Genomic DNA, 21,795 nt, shown 5'->3' on the forward strand with positions numbered 1-21,795 from the left:
CCCTTTGTTCTTTCCATTCCAATTAGCTTATATCACAAAAGCTTATACTCAAGAACCTGATAACATTTCCAGGTCCTCTTTAATCTTGGGAATTTGTGCTCTGGACACCATTGTGTTGGAGGCGACGATGGTTGGGTGTTCGCCTTCCCCCAACCTTCCTTGTATGGTGTCCCAGTTGTGCCTAGAAGCTCTCCTATGGTTACCAGTGATACCAGCTTCAGGATGATGCAGGTTCTAAACATGGTGGGAGACAGACAAAACCCAGGGCCCTGCTAGCATTGCTGAGCTGCTGAATCAACCATCCCTAAATCCTGTGCTATCCTAAGACTTCCTATCACATGAGCTACTAGATTCCCATATCGTTCGTCCATTTGATGTGGGGCTTCTGCTTCTGAAGTGATTCAGATTCATTTTTGGCTGAGAGATTAGGGTGAATTGTGATCAAGCTTTGGAGAAGGAGCTGCTCACCAGGGGGAAGGTGGAAGAGTAATTCAGGTATGGAAAAGATGTGAGCAAAGACAAAGAGATGTGAAAATGCTTGGTGTGCTTGGAGGACTCAGGTGGGTCAGAGTCAGGTAATAGGGGATGAAGTAGATGGGCTGGGGCTGGGTTCTTGTAAGAATTGTTTTCCTGTGGACGGTGGAGGAATATCAAAGCTTTTTAAGCAGGGAAACGACTTGATCAGATCGGTCTTTGAACATACACACCAATCCTCCTTTCTAAAATTCTAACAATGAGAACACAAGACAGAGCAGAAAGTAGAAGAACCAATGTAAGTGAATGCACCATCCAAAATGTTGAGGGCCTTGAGTAGAAGAAAAAGGTGGAGAAAGGACAAATTAGTTCTCTGCTTGAACTGAGACGTCCATCTTCTCTTCCCCTCAGACACTAGCTCTCCTGGTTCTCAGGCCTTTGGACTCGGACTGAATTATAATATAACACGTCCTGGCTCTCCCGTTTACAGATCGTGGGGCTTCTCAGTCTCCGTTAGGGAGCCAATACTTACCATAAATCTCATATTCTCTCTCTCTCTATCCTATTGGTTCTGCTCTCTGGAGAGCCTGACCAATAAACATTGTTTCAGGGGCTTGACCACATTAAGGCCAGCATTTCTGAAACTGTGGCATTTCTCCCACACTTGTCCCCTCTTGGGTATAAAATGCCTGAAAGAGGAAAGAACTGTGGCACCAGGGGCAGCCACTCCTTTTCATCAGGAAGGCAAAAGTTTTTCCAGAACCATCTCTTCTCTCTCCATCAGCATTCTTTCACTTATGTTTCCATATCCAGAGAGTGTCACGTGACAGCCTCAGTTAGCAAGAGACTCTGCCAGAGATTCATGAATTCAATGTGTACATACAGTTTAGGGGATTCAAAACCTTCTGAAGCCCATTATGGTAACCTAGCTTCAGGATCCCTGTGTGTGTGTGTGTGTGCGTGTGTGTGTGTGTGTGTGTGTGTGTGTGTGTGTGTGTGTTTTCAGAATCCCTGTTTTAAAAAGTGGGTCCTGCTATCTCTGAACCTCAGTTTTCACATCCTCACACCTCAGAGAAAAACCGAAATCTAAACAGATTTTTAATAATCTGTTTTGAAGCAACAGCTTGTTTAAAGACCAGGGAATCACATGAGACAATGTATTGTAAAAATGTTTTGCCAATTGTAAAGTTGTACTTAACACGAAGGCACGTTTTTATTGTGAGAGGTGTGTTTTATTTGTTATGGATCACACATCTTGGTTTCCGCTTGTGCTGTGTGGTTGTGCGTATGTGTGTGTGAGTGAATAAAACAATAAAATAAGAGGAGGACAAAAGAAAAACACAAGAAAACCAATGCCAGGAGCACACAGAAAATATTTTATTAGTTTCCAGATGGAGAATAAGGTAGAGTAAAAATATTTCAATAGTAATCCATGACCCTCCTCAAAGAGCCCACTCGGGCACTCGTGGCCCCCCAGTCATGGTAGTGCCTGTAGTCCCCTGGCCTCAGCAGGTATTGCCGTCCCCGGTAGTTGGGCATCTCGTAGAGGACCCAGGAGCCCTCCAACACGTGGAGGGAGTAGATCTCATTGAAGTGCAAGCGGTCTTGAAGAGACGGGCAGTCCTCAGTGATCTCTACCATCTGGCCTCTGTAATCTTCCCTCTCGTAGAGCCTGATCCTGTGGGAGCCAGCCTGGCCCATCCAGAGATGGAAAGAGGAGAAAAGCAAACCATGAAATGGATGTAACACATTCAGGCAGTCCAGCTCAAGGTATTTTGTAATATAGGATAAGCCTTAACTAATTCTCCATATTAATATACTCTCCATTTTCAAAGGTGGAAATTCAGTACCTTTTCAAGACCATAAAGTGTGACAGAAAGAAGAAGGAAATTCCACTCTTTCTGTGTTCAAAATTTCCCAGGATAAACTATTAACCGAGTTCAGTATACCCCACCAGAGAGAAACCCAAACCTTTAACAGCTTATTACTACTTTTTCCATCTTGGGGAAATATTTTTAATTTTTCAAGCAGGTGTCTTTGAACAGTAAAAGCAGCCTATGAAATGAATGATCTTGCATTGGATTTAAAATAAATCTTGGAAAAATCACCAAGGACTTGGATGTTTCTGTTTCTGTGGAAAGCAAAGTTAAGCATCGTAAGTCTCTCAGAAATCATTGACTCTCATTGAATTATTTATGAATACAATAAAGAAAAATGAGAAAGAAAAATCAGTAAGCCCAAGGACTCGTTTTTCAAAAGCCTTAGTGTTTTTAAAAAACACATATTTGAAATATACATGGGTATGTGCATAAAATTTCTCTGTGTTTCTCTCCATTGAGAGAAAGCACTTTTATTTGTATAGGTCCGGTAAATCAAAATATGCAAGTGGGGAGCAAAAGAGAGAAAAGTCTTTTAAACATTAACCCTTGTAAAAGTTTCCTTTACAATGCCTCACTGCTCTGTGACTACGGTATATTCTAGCAGTTCATTACTCTTCTATGGGATATTAGTGCTTTTTCTACAACTCCATTGCAAGTTGTTCCAGGACAGGACCCATAGCTTTTACATGTCCAGGCCAGCCAACACATTGTTGCTGAGTAAATATTTGTTGATTCATTGGTGCCTGGGTAACACTTTGCTTCTGTCTGGGGCAAATGACATTGAGCTACTCTACCATAGCTGGTCTTTTGTCCAGACTCAATTATTCTTGATGATCACTACTCCCGATGGTTAGCCTTTGCTTGAAACTACCCATTCTGTGTCCTGTCACGGGGCTGGACTCACGTGGGGGATGAGGCGGCAGGAGCGGACCGCGTCGTTGAGGCCCATCCACTGCTGGTAGTCCGGGTAGTCCCCGCGCGGCAGGAAGTACTGGCAGCCCAAGTAGTTGGGCTGCTCATAGAGCATCCAGCAGCCGCTGTCCACGCGCACCGAGTTGCAGCGGCTGAAATAGGGCTGCAGGTTGGAGTGGTCACTGCTGCACTCGTAGTGGTGGCCCTGGAAGCCCCGGTCCTCGTAGAAGGTGATCTGCAAGGCAAGGGGAGGAAAGGCTCAGAGGCCTGGCCCCCAGCCCCGGGGCGCGGGGGCCCCTCCCGGCCTGCGGCTGCGCTGGGCTCACCTTCCCCATGGCTGGTGGATGGAGGTCAGTGATGGGCCGCCGGCCCACGGGTCTATATAGCACGAGGGCTGCTGCTGCGTTGGCAAGAACAACACAAAAGGGGCCCGCGGGGTGAGGAGGGGCTCATTGTGCTCTTTTTTCTCTTTGCTGTCAAAGTCCACCGGCTCATTGTGGGTTTTGGTCCCATTCTCTCTGGAGTATTCGGGTTGCTATCACTGTCTGATGCTATTGACACCGTTTGAAAAAAAAAAAAGTAATTTGGAACATTGTTTATTTAATAATAGAAGCAGAGCTTCAGCCATTTTGTATATAGTCGATCCTTCTACTTGTATAGGTTGGGGAAAAACAACAAAATGTGACTGAAGGAGCAAAAAAAAAAAAAAAAGCAGAGTCTTAATATGGTCAATATAAAATTAATCTGCAAGAACTATCATATGACGTATGTGCCACGATATTGTACTAATTATGAATAGGAAGAGCATGACCTTAGCTAAATGTTGAAAATTCCAAAGTAGTTCTTTAAGAGAATTTTCTTATTGAAGGGTGTAAGTTACTGGAATGTTTTATCAAGGGAATTTACAAAACTTCGGACTTGCAGGTGTGCCAAACAATAGCAAAGACAATAAGAACACACCAGCAAGCACAGATCTGAGGTGTCTGGTCAGAATTTGTTACAGCCCTGTCTGGAGGTAGACTGAGGATTAGATGTTTCAGCGTGGCCAATTGTAATTCAAAAGGGAGAGCAGTGTTAAGAGGCTTCATCTCAGAAGAATGAAAAGGGAAATTCCTAAGTTGGAGGAAATAAGAAAAAGTGAACACACAAAAATCAATGACCTCTCAGGTTATTATACAGTAAAACCCAATTCCTAGAAAACCCATTTCTGGTAGGAATCCCGATACCCCTTTTTCTCTGGGGGAACAAGAGTACGCAAAGCTTTTGACTCAAAGGAGATTAACTGCGTGAACACAAAGAGAAGTTATAGCTAAAATGGTGTGGGAAGAGGAAGGAATAAATCTGGAAGCTGAGACTCTAGGAAGACTTTAGAAAGTATTTATTAGCCTGGAAGAGAATAGTTTGATGGGCTGGAAAGAGCACTGGAGTGGAAGATGACCTATGCCTTTGGCCTCTTTCATGTCCAAAGAATTATTCACAGTCCCGTGTTGTCTCATGGAAATACTTTGTCTTGACTTTGGGTCATAAGTCTTTGTAAGTCTGTATTTGTGAATAAACACCAACTAACGTACAATATGATGATTTCCGTTCTTGTTAACCACTAGATAAAGGCATATGTTTGCAAAATTACTTCTGTTTACAGAGTGGAAAAATAAGTAGAATAAAAAAATCATCATTTTAATTAATAATTTAAAAATTAATCATTAACAAAATAAAAAGGTTAAAATTGTCATTTTGCTCAGAGTTGTTTCTGCGGGGAGAGTGTTGAGAGGTAAAAATAGTAAAACATGAGAAAGAACCAAATGCAGAGCCCCAGGGAACACCCAGAGGAGCATGGTGGGAGTGGGCTGTGGGGACCACCAATACAATTACAAATTTATGATACATGTAGAGGACCAAACAAGGGAGTTGGGTTTGGTATTTTCATTGACTAGGAAGAGAAAAGGCTTTATTTCAGCCTGGAGAGACAAGGAAAAAGAAAGAAAAAACCAACCCACAGTTTTCACAGAGCTGAAAAGTGATTGGCTTGGGCCAAATGTGCCTTGATTTTAATGCTCTACAGAGAATTCCTGGATTGACAAATGTGTGTCAAACCAAAGCCTCAAACTGCACTTAGTGTGCTAAGTGAACATAAGCTAAGACTTGAGAATCCTCACGCCTGTGGCACTGAAGCAGAGGTCTGTACAAGTTGCCTGGAATGACTGATGGGGACTGTCTTTGGAGGGAGAATAAGAGATAAGGATCAGGCACCCTCAATCCTGAGCTCTAGTCTGGGAAGTAGCCCTTTGTCACTCCCGAAATATTCAGGTGGTTTCAAACAAAAGTGAAGGCAAAAGAGACGAGTTCAGGTTAAATTTTACTGCACGCAGAGTCAAAGATTTTTGTAGCTGCTGTAAATGTCAGTCTACAGAATGAAGTGTATGAGAAGTACCCCTTTCCTTATTTTCTATTGTTGAAATATTTCATGAATCTAAGTCTCATTCCACTAGGATGGACAGAAAATTGAACTGCAGTCATTGTTGGGGTTTTGTCTTCTCACTTTCCCAGGCTCTACAGTTGGGTTCTGTGGGCATTTCATGGCGGTATTGGGTGTGCTGGGAAGTCCCGTGTTAGCCATTGGTGGTGGCTGTCCCCAGCTTTCACACCAGCGTGGAAATGAGCATTGGCAGCCCCGAGGGCTGTGGGAACTGGGATGTGTTTTATTTGGCCGGCACAATGTTTAGATGTTTTTCATGATGCTTTAGGTTGGTTCGCACAACCCATAGCTCCCCATACTCGTCATCACTCCTTGTTGTCTATAAGAAGTTGTTTTATTTATTTACATCATTTCTCAGGCCCCTGAGGGCATTGAGCTGCAGCCTCAAACAAGAGTTTTCAAACTCTGCTCAGTTTTTGCCAGATGAAAACACTATACATCAGAGCAAAATCCCAAGCATTCTTCCTTGGTCGGAGCCATAGTTTACTAGGAGCTTGTGTATCTTGGGGTATTAAAGTGTCCTTTTGTAAATGTCTCTTCTTTTGTAAAATGATGTACGAAGAGATGGTGCTTAGTTTTACAATTTTGCTGGTTTGTTTAAATTTTAAGTGTCCTTGCTTGGCAAAACAAAAATTGGCAATCTTATGTTGGTCTCTATTTAAAGAAAACCGGTCTGGGAAACCTAAGCTACTGAGAATCATTTGATTTGATATCATGATTTGAGCCATTTGGTATCATAAGAAATATGTAAATAAATATTACTCCATTTATTTTCCCTAGAAATTTGTCTCGGGATGACTTTAAAGTACTAAATAAAAGTACTTGATAAACAAAAGTGATTATATATGTATTATTTAGTACCTGAAAAGTACTTGATTTTAAAAAGTGATTACATACTTATGTTTAACGTAAGCATCTCGTATTTCTGGGTAGAGCTCTGTGGTGGTAGGGACAATGCCTTTCATTTGTTTGGGTTGTTTCATCCCCAGTACTAACATATGACAGGCCTATGGTAGGTGCTTAGAAAACGGTGAAGATACTAACTCAAAAAAGTTAGGATCTTTGGGTGGCCAGTAATTGGGCAGAATCTAATAAAATTAAAAATAACTTGTGCTTTGATTGGGCGGTCTCACTCCTAGGTCTCTATCCTCCAAAAGTTATGGCATGTGTAGATAAAGGTACATGTACAATGATATTCTTTGCAGCCTTGTTTGTAAAAGGAAACTTGGACAAGCCCAGTCACCAATGGGTAAATGGTAAAATAATCTAGGGGGTCTTCAAATCACGGAATGCACTGCAGCCATTAAATAGAATAAGATACGTATCTAGATCTATGTCCATATCATTTTTCATGGTAAAAGCAAGCTGCAGACTAATATGTGCAAGTAAGTAAATAAATAAAAAGCATGCATTTCATGAGATGTCAATATAAACAGGGAAAAAATTCAAGAAGGGTGCCCATCAAGTGTAAAGCAGGGTTGGGGAATAGGGGCGCCTGGATGGCTCAGTCGGTTGAGCGTCCAACTTCGGCTCAGGTCATGATCTCACAGCTCATGAGTTTGAGCCCCGCGTCGGGCTCTGTGCTGACAGCTCAGAGCCTGGAGCCTGCTTCGGATTCTGTGTCTGCCTGTCTCTCTGCCCCTAACCCACTCACATTCTGTCTCTGTCTCTCTCAAAAATAAAATAAACGTTAAAAAAAAAAAAGCGCTAGCAAATAAAGAGTGGAATCAGAAGGACCCTCTCTACTTCTTTCTTTATAGAGTTTGTAAAGTAGTAGGATTATAGGAGGCTTTTCTTCAGAGGAAAAAATTTAAAAATAAATTAATTCTCTACTAATGGAAAGATTTTCAATTTTTTTCAACATGCAAGCAGGTTTTACTTCAATCAAAGTCTATTTAAAATATTTACATATATCTCATTAATTGCTTTGCATTAGCTGCACTTCAGGTAGGGTTTGGCCCAGGGGATATACTGGCCAAGAGGTGCACCGGGGGCTGGAGCCACTTTAGAAAAGGAAGGGGGATCTATGACCCACCCAAAAGTATGACAATGTCCACTGGAAGCTTTGACATTAGTCATGTAATACTGTGCTCAAAAGTAAACAATACTACAATTCCTTATGTAGCCTAAACAGGCTTTTTGCCAAATGGGCTTCTCTTCACTGCTCATCTGGGACCTCCTATGGCTTCCACTCACCTGCTGGGTCAGAAGGAAACTCCTAGAATGCTATTCCTCAAGACCCTCACCTGAACGCCTCCCTCCTCACCAGTCACCCTCTCCCATTTTTCTACCTTGACTTCCCTTTCCTTCTTAGACAGGCTACCTCATCCCTCCACCCCCACTTGGGAGCCTGTTCCAGACTCATTCTACCTTGAAGTGCTTCTAGAACTGAGCCCTCCCCACCTAGTCACACCTCAACCTTTAACAGGGAGCCTTTAGAGGTAAATTAATTGGCACACAATGAAAGAAAAACAGAAGTCAGCAGTTGCCAACAATACAGACTAAATACTTTATTAGGTTCCAAATTGAGAAAATGGTAGTGTGAACCTATTTTAGTATAAATCCACCACCCTCCTCAATGCGCCTGCCTTAGCATCCACGGCCCCCCAGTCGTGGTACCGCCTGTATTCTTGGGGCCTCAGCAGGTATTGCCGCCCCTGGTAGTTGGGCAACTCATAGAGGACCCAGCAGCCCTCCAGCACGTGGAGGGAGCGGACCTCACTCAGGTGGAAGCGGTCCTGGATGCAGGAGCAATCCTCGCTCAGCTCCATCATGAGGCCTTTGTGGTCCTCTCTCTCATACAGTCGCAGCCTGTGAGAGCTCGTCTGCTTGGTCCACAAAGACAAGGAGCAGAAGAAGCAACCAAACAACAGATGAATTTGGTAGGTTGGGGGATGGGACTACCAGTGTCAAAACTGAGACTCTGAGATTGCTGCATATGCTGTGGATAGCTCTGTGTTCTACCAGCATTTAACAAATATTTGCATATTCAATTTTTATTTCATATCTGGGAAATACAAATTTTAAGAGGTTCTAAGTCTGGGTTAGAGTGCATTAAGAATTCAAATATCTAGACTCCTAATTCCCTAATTTCCATTGATTCCTAGGTGATAAGTCAAATGTATATTTTGGGGAAAAATACAAAGTATTTTAACTAGTATTATTTTAATATGAGTATCATCTCCCCAACTTATATACATACAAGTGTACAAATAAAGTTGGACTTTTAAAATTACATACTTCAGTGAAAATTGGTTTAATTAGTCACTTGGAACCAGAATTCAACCGCTTTTCCAAATCAAGGGCAATTCCCTTCTCCAAAGTTGGACACAAACTTAGAATAGCCTGTATTAACAATAGAGTTTCCATTTTTACAAGTCTGTGGTGGAACCTATCTAATTCATTCATGGTCAGTTCTTTACTACTAATTAAAATTACAATTTAAAAAATTTTTAATTTGTTCGAAATACTACCTTCTTAAGTCCAACCAGCTCCTCATTCGCAAGTTTCGGTCTCTATCTCTGTATATTACATTTGTTACATAATGGTAACAAAACTTTGTAATTGACATAACGGTAGCAAAAATGAAAACTAAGACCGACTCTTCCCATGAGTGAATTCCTCTCATATTCTCTGCTGTTTCTGTGCATTTATCTCTCTGGGCTTAGGCAGTAACCAAAGCCCACTCTACCCTTCCGTGTCTTATAAAGAAAACCTGCCTCACGTTAACCCCCCAGTAATCCAGTGAGGACACTCAGGCAGCGTGATGGAAATGAGGTCGGACTCACCTGGGGGATGAGACAGCAGGAGCGGACCACGTCGCTGACGCCCATCCACTGCTGGTAGTCCGGGTAGTCCCCGCGCCGCAGGAAGTACTGGCGGCCCTGGTAGTTGGGCTGCTCGTAGAGCATCCAGCAGCCGCTGTCCACGCGGATGGAGTTGCAGCGGCTGAAATAGGGCTGCAGGTTGGGGCAGTCGCTGCTGCACTCGTAGCAGCGGCCCTGGAAGCCCCGGTCCTCGTAGAAGGTGATCTGCAAAGGAAGAATAATTCTGAATTAAATCAGTTGCTCCCAACAGATCTGGTATAGAGGCATTTTCTCTCTCTTGATGTCTCTTTTTCTTTAACTTGTATCCTGCTCACCTTCCCCATGGCTGGTTGACACGGATGTGCGAGTTCAGTGCGCTGGGCCGGCAGCGCCGCGGGTCTATATAGCCAGGCTGCTGCTGCGTTGGCAAGAACAACACAAAAGGGGCCCCCGGGGGTGAGTAAGGGGATTTTATGGATCCCTTTTACACGCTGCATTCAGTGGAAATGCCTGTAGAGTTTGCCCTCATTCTCTGGTATATTCTAACGCCGTTCTGAATGCGTCCTGGTTGAGTCCCTAGAGTTGCTTTTATGTGGATTCTTAGTATTTTCTAAATTTATCAGCACCTCAATCTGAACTTTTGACCTGAAATTCATGTCGCTATGGATATGATTCAGTTATGCCCCGTGTAATTTCTACAGGAAAATCTATGCCTTTATAGCAGTGCCCCCCCCCACTTCCAGGGGCTGTGATGTGGAATGCCACAAACATGGCCTAATTTTCCTTGATGACAGAGGCCACTGTGACTTAACATTTTTTTTCCTTTATACGATTAGCCAGTCTGGTGCAGGACACAGGTTTGGTTTCTGATCTTTGCTAGTTTTGACTGTGGTGATCTGATGCTTTAAGACATAGCTACTACTCCTTTGGTGGGCGTACTTCATGTACGAGAAATCAGCCCCTGCAAGTCAACTTGTCATAAGAACCAAGGGAAAAGTTTGTTTCTAGGGACTCTGGGCCCAAGACTAAGAAGTATATTGTTTTTTGGCGTAACTTCCCTTTGTTGGGCCCGGGGAGGCAGTAAAGCTTTGCACGCTCAGAATGTCCACTGAGGAGCCACATGAACTTGGCAAGCCACGTGACCTCTCAGAACCTGAGTTATTTCATGGTACTTATCTCCTGGGATATAGTAAGTTGAAAAAGAAAGAAAGAAGCAAACGAGAGAGGTATTTGCCTACAGAAGCTGTCCTGGCATTCAGAGCTAGGGCATGTTTTTCCTCTGTTAGACGAGAGAGAGAGAGAGAGAGAGAGAGAGAGAGAGAGAGTCTCTCGAGAGGAAGAGAGAGAGAGGGGAACAAGAGAGAGCCCCCCTCCCCGCTCTCGCTCTCCCCTCCCCCTCGCTCTCCCTCTCTCTCTCTCCCTCTCACTTGAGAGCTGCCTCACAGAATACCAGCTGCCGGCAGGGTTCCTCTGAGATCAGGATGCAGTGAGACAAAATAAGGTCACTTCACAATGTTAAGCACACGCGAAAGCAAAGTCACCGTGTCACCCACACAATACCAAACACCACCCCTCTCAGCCTCCACAATTAACTGTAGCTTCATCCTTCTTCTAGGCTACCCTCCCCATGAGTAGATTTATTGAGATGTCGAATCGTAACATTACCTCCACTTTCTGACAACATCCAGTTTAGACTGAACCCCTGCTTCTTCAGACTCTTCCCCAAATCACCCAACCAAAGTACGGATCCTATAATAACATCCTTTGCTGAGACCCCCCGTGCTTTCCCATGGAGTGTGTTTTCCCTTGCTGTGACAAGTAATAAAACCAACTTGTTTTGTGACAGGTATTCTGGGGGTCTTTGGCTGAGGGACACTGACATGAATACATGGGATTATGTGTGCAATGTGTTTGGCACCCACTTGGCACAAATGAGCATTAAGTACATGTCTCCTGTTAGTAATAGTGTGACAATACTAAGAATGACTTCAGCCTATTAATCTCTCAAACATACGCAATCCTCTCAAAGATGCCTGAAAAATTTCTTTGCTATGAATCCATTTTGCATATATATGTGTATATACATATATATATATATACACACATGTATATATATGTGTATATACATGTATATATGTGTGTATATACATGTATATGTATATATACGTATATATACATATACATGTATATATACGTATATATACATATACATGTATATATATAGAGGGGGGCACTTTAGAAATCATCTAGTGGCTTTCATTTGGTGGCTTTCAAACTCCAGTGAGCATAAGAATCACCTGTGCTTGTTAAAACTGCAAATTGTCAGGTCCTCTCCTCTCCTGAGATTTTGCATGATTAGATGAGGAAAAGACTCCAGGAATCTGTATTTCTAACCCACACCAGATCATTCTTGCATCAAACTTTAAAAAATACTACTCTGGTTTACTCTTTTTTTTTTTTTTTTTTGGTAAAGAAAACATGTTTTAGCCATCTCCAGCTAATGTTTTATTAGCACTTATGCATCATTTTCCTTAAACACGTAGGCAGAAGAGCTCTCTGCTTTGTTCTACAAAGTTTTATATGCACATAAAAAGAGAACCAAACAGAAATACCAGTATGATATAGCTGACTAGATAGGAAAAGAGGTGAAAGGGTCAGAAAATGCATAGTACTAAACTTCAGTCTTGTTTTTTTCAGATCTTTCTCTTTCTCTCTAAGGCCCCTGTCTTCCCTTCCTTTACCCACTCCTCCAACACCCCCCTAACACCATCACTGCAGTTGCCTTTCTTGGACTCTCACGATATCTCAACTAGACTGTCCGCAGTCTCCTGACTCTGTCCAGCCTTGCCTTCTTCCAAACTACATTCTGTCAGGATGCCAGGGTGATCAGAAGCAAAACACATAGGAGTGCCTGGGTGGCTCAGTTGGTTGAGCATCTGACTCTTGATTTCAGCTCAGGTCATGATCTCAGAGTCATGGGATCAAGTTTTGAGTTGGGCTCCATGGTGAGTGTGGAGCCTGCCTGGGATTCTCTCTCTGTCTCTGTCTCTGTCACCCTCTCCCCTGCTTGTGCTCTCTTCCTCTCTAAAATAAAAAAAAAATTTTTTTTAAATAAGATAAAGTAAAAAGAAGCAAAATGCATCAAGTCATGTTCTTGCTGTGGACCAAATGTTTGTGTCCCCTCCAAATTCATATGTTGAAACCCTAATCCCCAGTGTGATGATGTCTGGAGATGGGGCCTTGGGAGATAACTAGGTCATGAGGATGAAGATATCATGTTAGAATTAGTGTCCTTATAAGAAGAGCCAGGAAAGAGCTTGCTTCCACTCCTTGGGCAAGGAAGCTGGCTCTCACTGGATACTAGATCTGTTGGCATTCTGACCTTAGACTCCCCAGTCTCCAGAACTATGAGAAAGAAATGTTTGCTTAAGTCATCCAGTCCATGGCATTTTTTTATGTTAAAATATTTTTGAGAGAGAGAGTGCACAAGCAGGGGAGAAGAGCAGGTTGGGGGGAGAGAGAGAATCTCAAGCAGGCTCCACACTCAGCACAGGGCCTGACATGGAGGTCAATCCCACAACCCTGGGATCGTGACCTGAGCCAGAATCAAGTACAGTTCCTTAGCGTGGCATACCTGACCCGAGATCCTCTGTCTGTCTGAATCGCTGAATCACTTGTAGTTTCCCAAATGCACAATGTTATTTTCACTTTTCTCATTTACCCCCTAGTTTTACTGAGATATAATTGAAATATTACATTATATAAGTTTAATGTGTACAACATATTGATTTGATACATTTGTATATTACAAGATGCTTACCACCATAGTGTTAGCTGACACCTGTGTCACATTCCATAATTAATTTTTTTTGTGATGAGAACATTTCAGATCTACTCTCTTAGCAACTCTCAAGTTTATAATACGGTATTATTAACTATAATCACTATGCTGTACATTAGATATCCAGAACTTATTCATCTTACAGCTGGAAGTTTGTCCTATGTACTTCTTTTGTTTTTTAACGTAGCGATCCTTCCCACTGAGACACCAGTTCTACATTTTTCACCCAGAGAAATCTTACCCCTTTTTTAAAGGTTCAACTCAGGTATCAGTTCCTCTGTGAAGATTTTCTTGAACCTTTCCTAATCTTTCAGGCTGAATTTAGTGCTGCCTACTTGGTTCTACCAAGCATCTTGCTCATACCACTGTGATGGTGATGATCGCTTATCTAATTATGTTGTTTAGACATCAGTTTCTCGAAATAACTGAGGACAGCTCCTTTCTGGACTATTCCACCTTTATTTTTGTATTCTCACTGATCGGCAAAACAGACAGGCACATAAAGGCAACTCATTAAATGCCTGGAGGATATGAATGTTATTCCCTAGTCTGAAACCCATTGTTGCGATAGTCCATGAGACCTATTTTGAATGCTCAGCACAACAGGCATATGGGCTCCCATCAGAGTTCAGTATTTGCAACTTTCAATGTGTAGGATGACACAAGCACTCTGCATTTGATCTATTTAATGGGCCTTTATAACAGGGGAGATGAGTAAGCAAAAGAGAGAAAACAGGAATGTTGTGTTGTCCCCTAAACCCTCTGTTCCTTGGTCATTCTGTCTAATTTTTGTGTTTCCTGAGATGCCAAGTTAATGTCACAACAGCAGTGGCCAATTCCAGAGTATTGCTAGTGTCCGAGGTCCAGCCAGCAGTTGATCTTAAGCCCACCCTCCTGCTTCCTGGTAATTCATGTAGCATTTGTATCACATACAGGCTTGGTTAAATGAGAAAAGGTCAACCGGTTGGCAGCTACTTAGACCAAACTATCCCAAACAAGGAGGCTGGGAGAGAGACTAAAGCATCACCATCATAGCCCCAGCCTCTGGTTCTCTTTCTCTGCTTGTCTTTGAGGACTATTCAATAAATGACAAGAAGACAGGGGGCAACCTGTCTTAATGACCCACCTCTGCTTAACTCCTATGGCATTCCATTTGGATCAAATTGGCTTTCGTGTTAAACATAATACATTTCTTCTTGCTCGGGTGGTTGTGATTGTCACTTTAGCTTTAATAAACCCACAAAGAAGAACCCCTAAAGTCTGGAGGAGAAGGAACAGGACAAAACTAACATCAGGACCTAACCCTGTGGCAGCGAGGAAGGATCATTGGAGAGAGAACCCACAAGGAGGAGCACTCTTTGAGGGTATCCATCAATATGGCAATTCTTGGCACTTCTTTACAGAATGACCTCAGTTGCTTTGCTTGGTGGGTCTTCTATAAGGTTAGATTGGCCAGAAGATGCTATAGATTCAAAGGGAGAGAAAAGAGGAAAAGGAATAAAAAGATTTAGATTCTGGTGCTTACTTTGGCAGCATGCATACTAAAATTGGACCAATATAGAGAAGATTAGCATGGTCCTGCACAAGGATGATGTGAAAATTCTTGAAGCATTACATAAAAAAAAAAAAAAAAAAAAAAAAAAAGATCTAAAACCTGGGCTTATTACAAACTAGGACCTATGTGAAATACTGGTGAGTATAGGGTATATAGGCTGACAATGGGGTTATCTTGAATTGTGTTTTCATCATCCTGGGGAAAAGGTTAGTGGGATCCTGTAGGGTATCCCTTCTCGCATTCCACTCTTGGAGCCTGCTTTCATCTCAGACTCTTTCACCTCTCTGAGGCTCCAGTGTGCACTTTCAAGAGAGGAGGGAGAGGAGGAAGCATAGGTGAGGGACTAGTTTGAGCGTTATTCCTCTCCTGCCACCATTACTCCCCTCTGTTGGCTTTTTTTAAATGCTGGGATTAGAGGGAGGATACCGTTCTCTTTGCCTGTTCCCCAGGGATGGAAATATAATTTTCACGAAGAAAAGCTTGATCAGTGACATCCAGGGTCTCTAATTTTACATGCTTTCAGTTCAGGTATTTCAGGATAATTTCCATGTCTGCAGTCTGTGATTTTATGTCTACCAAACAAATAATGTGAAATCCAGCACTCCAAGAAGCTTTTGGCTTTCTAATTTATGCCTGATGTTATTATTACTGACAAACAGAATTCTGGCTGATGTTTCCAGTAAGCTAATACTATCGTTGGGAGTTTAAAGGTTGAAGAACTGAGAGTTAGGAATAATTGATACCAAATAATTCAAGAATCTGACTATTTTCCAGGGAAAGAACTTTTATAAATAGCCTAACCTTGTGCCCCAGTTTGCCTGGAATACTCCTGGTTCATGCTTCTTGCCCCAGTGTAATCCTTAATAGAATACCCTTTCATTCTCAAAAATGACTCAGGTTAAGCAACAAATTAGATGCTTGCTCTGTTCATAGACATGGAGATATGGAGCCCTTGAGGGCATAGGATGGAAGGAAGCTATAAAGAATGAACAGCCATGTGGGTACAGCTCAGAATAGAGGAGAGAGGAACAAGAATGAGAAAGAAGACCAGGCCACCCGGTAGCAGGTTGGAACTTGCAGACTGTTTAGAGCAAGGCCATCTAATCTTAAATTTGTACTGTTGTGCTGCTGTGATCTAAACATGTATCTCTCCTCCCACAACCTGTATAATAAAGCTGTCTGCACCCATGAAGGCTTTATATGAGAGATAGTTCAGGAACTCAAGGAAAAGAAACTGTCTCCCATCTGAGTCAGTGAGATGCATGGGGCTGGTCATGTGGGGGAGAACAAAATGGTCCACCCAATGACAAGGCAGGAGTTCAGAGTGGAGGGTTACTGGGAAAAGCATAAACAACCCATTCCCTTTCCAGAATTCCAAGAGACTTTGAGGATATGTGTGTTGGAGAAAGTGGGTACACAAGTATCCCACTCCACGTGAGATGACACTTCAGCCATTTCATTAGAATCTCAAAGAATGGGGCACTTTAGCTGAATTTTGATCTGAAGCCATCAATGTCATTGTGGAACTTTGTAAGAAAGATCCAAGAACCATATTTAATTACTGCAGGATGATACTAAGGATGTTGTTTGCTCAGTACTCTCTTTACTAGGACCCCCATGAAAACTTTCTTTTAGGTGTTGGTACTGGGAACGGTTAGGTTAGCCTTGAGTAATTAATTGATTTGTGTTATGGACTCTGTTAGTCATGGGACTTATCTTGTTTCCCCTCTCTGTCTTGGCTGCTGGATTCAAATCTGGCTTTGTCTACGGCCAACATAGTGCAGTAGATAACAACATGCAACTTGGGCTTGAACCTCACCCCTGGAAAATAAACATACCCAAAGGAAACACACATGCCATCAAACAAACTTCTCCAGGAAGTTTCAATTCCTTGTTTTCCATTTAGTATCATTTTCCATGTATAGTCATAATTCTTTACTTCCTATTAAAATGATACGGGGCTGAGTTCCCCCATGTGTATGTGGTTTTGGTAGAAAACCTGAAATTCTTCTATAAAGCATATACAGCAAAGAGACAGTGAATTCTGTTTGGACTGAAAACCTCATGGAGGAATCAAGTACTGAACATGGAATTGGCTGCTGTTAGAAGGATAAGGCACGTAACAGGTGAGGGTGGCCGGTTTGTTCGTTTGTTTTTGAAGCTAAAGTAAGGGTCTAGATGCTGAGAACAACTTCCCTCATCAGCTAAGGCTTGGACTGTATATAAAAGATGGCGGGGATAACCTAGAAGGACAACTTGGGGTGTTACAATAGCTATTTATTTATCATTGGAGCTGCAAAATTATCCTTCTAAGACTAAGCATAAATGGCTTTTGCCGAGTCGAATCGAACCTTGAGCCTACATGGGCGAGTCTTTAAAAGAAGGCTGGTGATGATATCCTTTACTCCTCTTACAGTTTCCCATCACGAAAACATCTGTCATTATGTTTGGTGAAGTGCCATTATTGCTTAGGAAGTCTTAACAGATCAAAAAGAAAAGCAGGACTCCATAGTGCGAGAAACACAAGCTAAATATTTTATTGGATTCTAAAAGAGAAGAGCGGAGAATGTAAGTACTTTAGTAAAAATCCATTACTCGTCTGAAAGAACCAACTTTGGCATTCATGGCCCCCCAGTCAAGGTATCTCCTATACTCCCCGGGCCTCAGCAGGTACTGCCTTCCCCTGTAGCTGGGCATCTCATAAAGGACCCAGCAGCCATCCAGCACATTGACAGAGTGGATTTCATTGAGATGGAAGCGGTCCTGAAGAGAGAGACAATCATCTGTGACCTCTGACATTTGTCCCCTGAAGTCCTCTCGCTCGTAGATCCTCATTCTGAAAGTGCCGGTGTGCTGGGGTGGCAGAAAAGAAAAAGTAAATGAACACAAGTGGAGAGAAATGAAAGTGTTCTAGCTCCTGCACCTCCCTGGCCACACCTACCCAGAACTTGTTGGAGTCCAGGTTTGCTTCCAGAACAATCACGTTGCAGTGTTAAAGAGCCTTGCCTGCCCCCTACCCCATCACCTACCGAGGCATCTAGTGATTTATGGGTAATATGAGGAACAGAACTCAGCTACCCTTCACTGCCATCCACATCTCTGTCCTTAGCAACAAGATTTGTCCAAAATAAAATTGATCATGTTAGTGCTTGTTGTTAGAGAAGGTCCTTCTCAAAGGTGAAAAGTGTAAGTCATTGGAAAGAAAAGTCCCATTCGATACATTACTTTTGTTAAAGAGGAATCAACATTTAGCTATTTTATGTACATTATGGAACACAGGATTATTAATCTCTTGTAAAAAATAAAATGACACATTTTCTTTATCTCTGTGTTCAGTATCAACTTATCTGGTGTTTAAACTTCCTTTCTGGTCTCTTCCCTTCCCATCTTTATTTCCCTCAGCAACAAGAACCATCTCCATTAAGCTCTGTTTGGATGACACTATACCCGTGCCTCCCACACTCCAGCACATTCCTCTAAGAACTGTGAAATCACTCTCTAAGGAATATTGAATTCAAACTTTGATCTTGGATTTGGCCTTTCCTTTAATTTATACCTCTAAGTAAACTAATAGGTAGTGACCTTGGTATCAGAATAAAAAATAGAGGGCAGGAAGATAATTAAATAGGAAAGTGAGCCAAAGCAAGCAAACATATATTTATCAGGTAAGCAGACCCGGAGCCCCTGGGTGGCTCATTGGGTTAAGCATCAGGCTCTTGATTTCAGCTCAGGCCATGATCTCATCGTTTGTGGGTTTGAGCCCTACATCGGGCTCTGTGTTGACATGCGGAGCCTGTTTGGGATTGATTCTCTCTCTCTCTCCCTCTCTCTCTGTTCTTCCCCCGCTTGTGTTCAATCTCTCTCTCTCTCTCTCTCTCTCTCAAAATAAATAAATGAACTTAAAAAAAATTAAGCCGACCCAGATTGTATCTATCTGAGTTTTGATATATTATTTCTGAGTTGATACAGTTCAGAATGATGACATTAAGTTGTATCTTGGGGCGCCTGGGTGGCTCAGTCGGTTAGGCATCCAACTTTGGCTCAGGTCATGATCTCACAGTCATGGGTTCAAGCCCCATGTCGGGTTCTGTGCTGACAGCTCAGAGCCTAGAGCCTGCTTTGGATTCTGTGTCTCCCTCTCTCTCTGCCCCTCCCCCACTCATTCTCTCTCTCTCTCTCTCTCTCTCTCTCTCTCTCTCTCTCTCTCTCAAAAATAAACATTAAAAAAAAAGAGGTTATATCTTACACAGATGGCAACTTGTTTTCTATTTGTCCTGTTTTTTCCTAATTAGACTTTGGCCTTTTAATTTTTTATTCCATTTAAAATATAAAAATCTGGGACCATGTGAGTAAAAAAGCACACACCATAGGGTTCGTGAAGACCGACTTCCCATCTGAGACAGCCTTTTAGAACAGACCACATGCGGTAGCCTCACTCCCACCTTCTGCTGTGTAGTTGGAATGATTTGGTTGAAGAATGGTATTCGTTCATGGCTTTCACTTCCAAAGCGACCAGAGACAAAGACAGAGCCACACTCACCTGGGGGATGAGGCGGCAGGAGCGGACCACGTCGTTGAGGCCCATCCACTGCTGGTAGTCCGGGTAGTCCCCGCGCCGCAGGAAGTACTGGTGGCCCTGGTAGTTGGGGCGCTCGTAGAGCATCCAGCAGCCGCTGTCCACGCGGATGGAGTTGCAGCGGCTGAAATAGGGCTGCAGGTTGGGGCAGTCGCTGCTGCACTCGTAGCAGCGGCCCTGGAAGCCCCGGTCCTCGTAGAAGGTGATCTGCAAAATGGAAGGTGCGGGAGCGTGAGGCCATGTGCCCCCGCTGAGGATGCTGCGCCAGGGCAAACCCCCGGCATCAGGGACCCAGCACTTACCTTTCCCATTTTGGAGAGAGTGGTCAGGAGGTGTTCGCTGGGTGCTGTGTGGGCCGAGGGGGAGTGCCGCTGTATATATAGCAGCCCTGACTGCTGCCTCCGCAGGAAATCACACAAAAGGGGCCCATTTCGGTGAGTAAGGGGATTTGCAAGCTCCCCGCTCCCCCTCCCCCTGGTCATTGGGGTTAGCTGAATGGTTCTCTCATTCTTTCTGGTAGGTTCGGGTTGTTCTCATTCACTAAAGCTGTTGTTGCCACCAAAATGAAAAGAGTCTTTACTCTTTTAGTTGAGCAAAAGGATGAGCGAAATTCTATCCCCCGTGCTTTTATTTTGTCGCCTAATCTGCTTCATTGACTCCTCAAAGGTAATTAAACTAAGTAATGTATTCTGCTCGGGGACTGGTGTATTTTTTTAAAACGTATTAAAAAGCAGAATTTAAATAATGAGGAATCTTAAGGAAGAGGAAACCAAGTGAAGCAATCTGTGAAAGTGCTTTAAAAAGCACAAAGCTTAGTTCGGGTTCAAGACTCTGTGGTCATCATTGTTTGTATTTTGGGGTCTATCTGGAGTAAAATCGATACTTGACTGGAAATTCATAGGTTCTTGGGGGCTGGGAATTCTCTCTTGTTTCTTTGTGCCCCGGGCCCTAGAGCAGAGGGTTGGCACATAGTGGGCCCTCAATACCTGGCTTTGACCTGAGAGAAAGCAGATAGTTATGACTTTCCTTCACTTGCTGAGGACTCCCCGAGAGCCTAAATCCTTCCTTCTGCCGGTGGCTGCCCGGAGTACTGCTGTTCTTTGGCATTGTATTCCTGCCCTCCTTCAATGTCCTAATCTTGGTATCCTTGCCCTCCTTCAACGTCTTAAGATGTTTCTTCTCTCTCCCCCATCACGGACGCTTGCTCACTTGGTAAGGGTGGTTTGAGCTACTGTAAGGAGTAATGTAGAAGCTCTCAAAATACCAATGACCTACTTCCTCAGACTTTTGAGATGTGGATGGCACCCAAGCCAGATGGCAGCCTTCGGATCGTATGGATCTCACAGTGTGGTATGGGACCCCTGAGGCCCCTGGGACACTTTCAGGAAGTTCAGAAGGTCAAAACAGTTTTCCCAACAATACCAAGATGTTATTGACCTTTTTTCACCCAGTGGAGTTTATGTCCAGAGGCTATATGACTTGAAGAGATTTGTAAAAATGTCTAATAATGCCAATCCTTTCACTAAGTGTTTTTGTTTTGGAAAATACAGTTATTACTCATAAAAACGTGTTATTTATGTTGACATGTAATAGGTTTACCCTCTAAGGCCTCGCGGCAGAGGCCTACACTCAGGCCCTGTCAGTCGTATGGTCGCCCTGTCGGTTCCAATGGTCAGCTTCCAATGTTCGAGCATCAGGGACCTGGACTGGGGGCGGGTACGGGGTGAGTGGTGCTGTCAGGACCTACACCCTCGCAAGTGACACTAACTGTGACCACCTACCCTGCCTATCCCGTGCCTTGCATCCATACTGCTTCCTCTAAAGCTGTTTTTCTTCCCAGTGCTTACAAACACCATGAAATTGTTGAATAGACACCGTTTATGGAGAACGCATTCAGGGACCAATGCCTACACACCTCCATCTGCACGCACTTCTGCAGTTTCTGTGGTCTCAGTTTCCCCATTTATAAAATAGGAATGGTGATGAAAATCAAATGAGATAATGGATTTGAAAGTACATGGCACATTGTAAAGCAATACCAGTGGTAAAAAAAAAAATATCATATCATTCACATTTTAATAAATGCTAAAGATGATAACGTTAATAGAGCTCAGAGCCTGGAGACTGCTTCGGATTCTGTGTCTCGCTCTCTCTCTCTGCCCCTCCCCTACTCTCTCTCTCTCAAAAGTAAAATAAAAACGTTAAAAAATGTTATAAATAAAGAAATAAGTTTCTGCTTCTGGGCTTTGATGTCATGGTGTCTACACTTCTGCTT

General features: G+C 43.0%; 3 protein-coding genes and 1 non-coding gene across 6 annotated transcripts; 1 reads left to right on the top strand and 3 right to left on the bottom strand.

Annotated features, from left to right (window-relative positions):
* Positions 1-1,883: 1,883 nt before the first annotated feature.
* LOC102969189 (gamma-crystallin D) lies at positions 1,884-3,601 on the bottom strand. The gene is made up of 3 exons (XM_007089933.2): positions 3,593-3,601; positions 3,259-3,501; positions 1,884-2,166 (listed from the first exon to the last, which is right to left on the bottom strand). Exons 1-3 carry the CDS (start codon positions 3,599-3,601, stop codon positions 1,894-1,896), a joined length of 525 nt encoding a protein of 174 aa, XP_007089995.1. The 3' UTR covers positions 1,884-1,893.
* Positions 3,602-8,294: 4,693 nt separating this feature from the next.
* On the bottom strand, positions 8,295-9,892 carry LOC102968694 (gamma-crystallin C). 2 transcript variants are annotated; one of them, XM_007089932.2, is made up of 3 exons: positions 9,884-9,892; positions 9,531-9,773; positions 8,295-8,567 (listed from the first exon to the last, which is right to left on the bottom strand). In XM_007089932.2, exons 1-3 carry the CDS (start codon positions 9,890-9,892, stop codon positions 8,295-8,297), a joined length of 525 nt encoding a protein of 174 aa, XP_007089994.2. The 2 variants fall into 2 exon arrangements, with proteins under 2 accessions (XP_007089994.2, XP_007089993.2); XM_007089931.2 differs by having other exon boundaries at positions 8,295-8,570.
* A 5,014-nt stretch (positions 9,893-14,906) lies between these two features.
* LOC122241686 lies at positions 14,907-15,012 on the top strand. The gene has a single exon (XR_006221923.1). It is a non-coding gene; the product is annotated as a U6 spliceosomal RNA (small nuclear RNA).
* A 2,509-nt stretch (positions 15,013-17,521) lies between these two features.
* On the bottom strand, positions 17,522-19,831 carry LOC102968403 (gamma-crystallin B). 2 transcript variants are annotated; one of them, XM_007089930.2, is made up of 3 exons: positions 19,823-19,831; positions 19,485-19,727; positions 17,522-17,797 (listed from the first exon to the last, which is right to left on the bottom strand). In XM_007089930.2, the coding sequence occupies exons 1-3, from the start codon at positions 19,829-19,831 to the stop codon at positions 17,522-17,524; spliced, it is 528 nt and encodes a 175-aa protein (XP_007089992.2). The 2 variants fall into 2 exon arrangements, with proteins under 2 accessions (XP_007089992.2, XP_042853469.1); XM_042997535.1 differs by having other exon boundaries at positions 19,479-19,727.
* Positions 19,832-21,795: the final 1,964 nt, after the last annotated feature.

Source organism: Panthera tigris, chromosome C1 (assembly GCF_018350195.1).
Source record: "Panthera tigris isolate Pti1 chromosome C1, P.tigris_Pti1_mat1.1, whole genome shotgun sequence".
In the NCBI taxonomy this organism is placed as follows: Eukaryota; Metazoa; Chordata; class Mammalia; order Carnivora; family Felidae; genus Panthera; species Panthera tigris.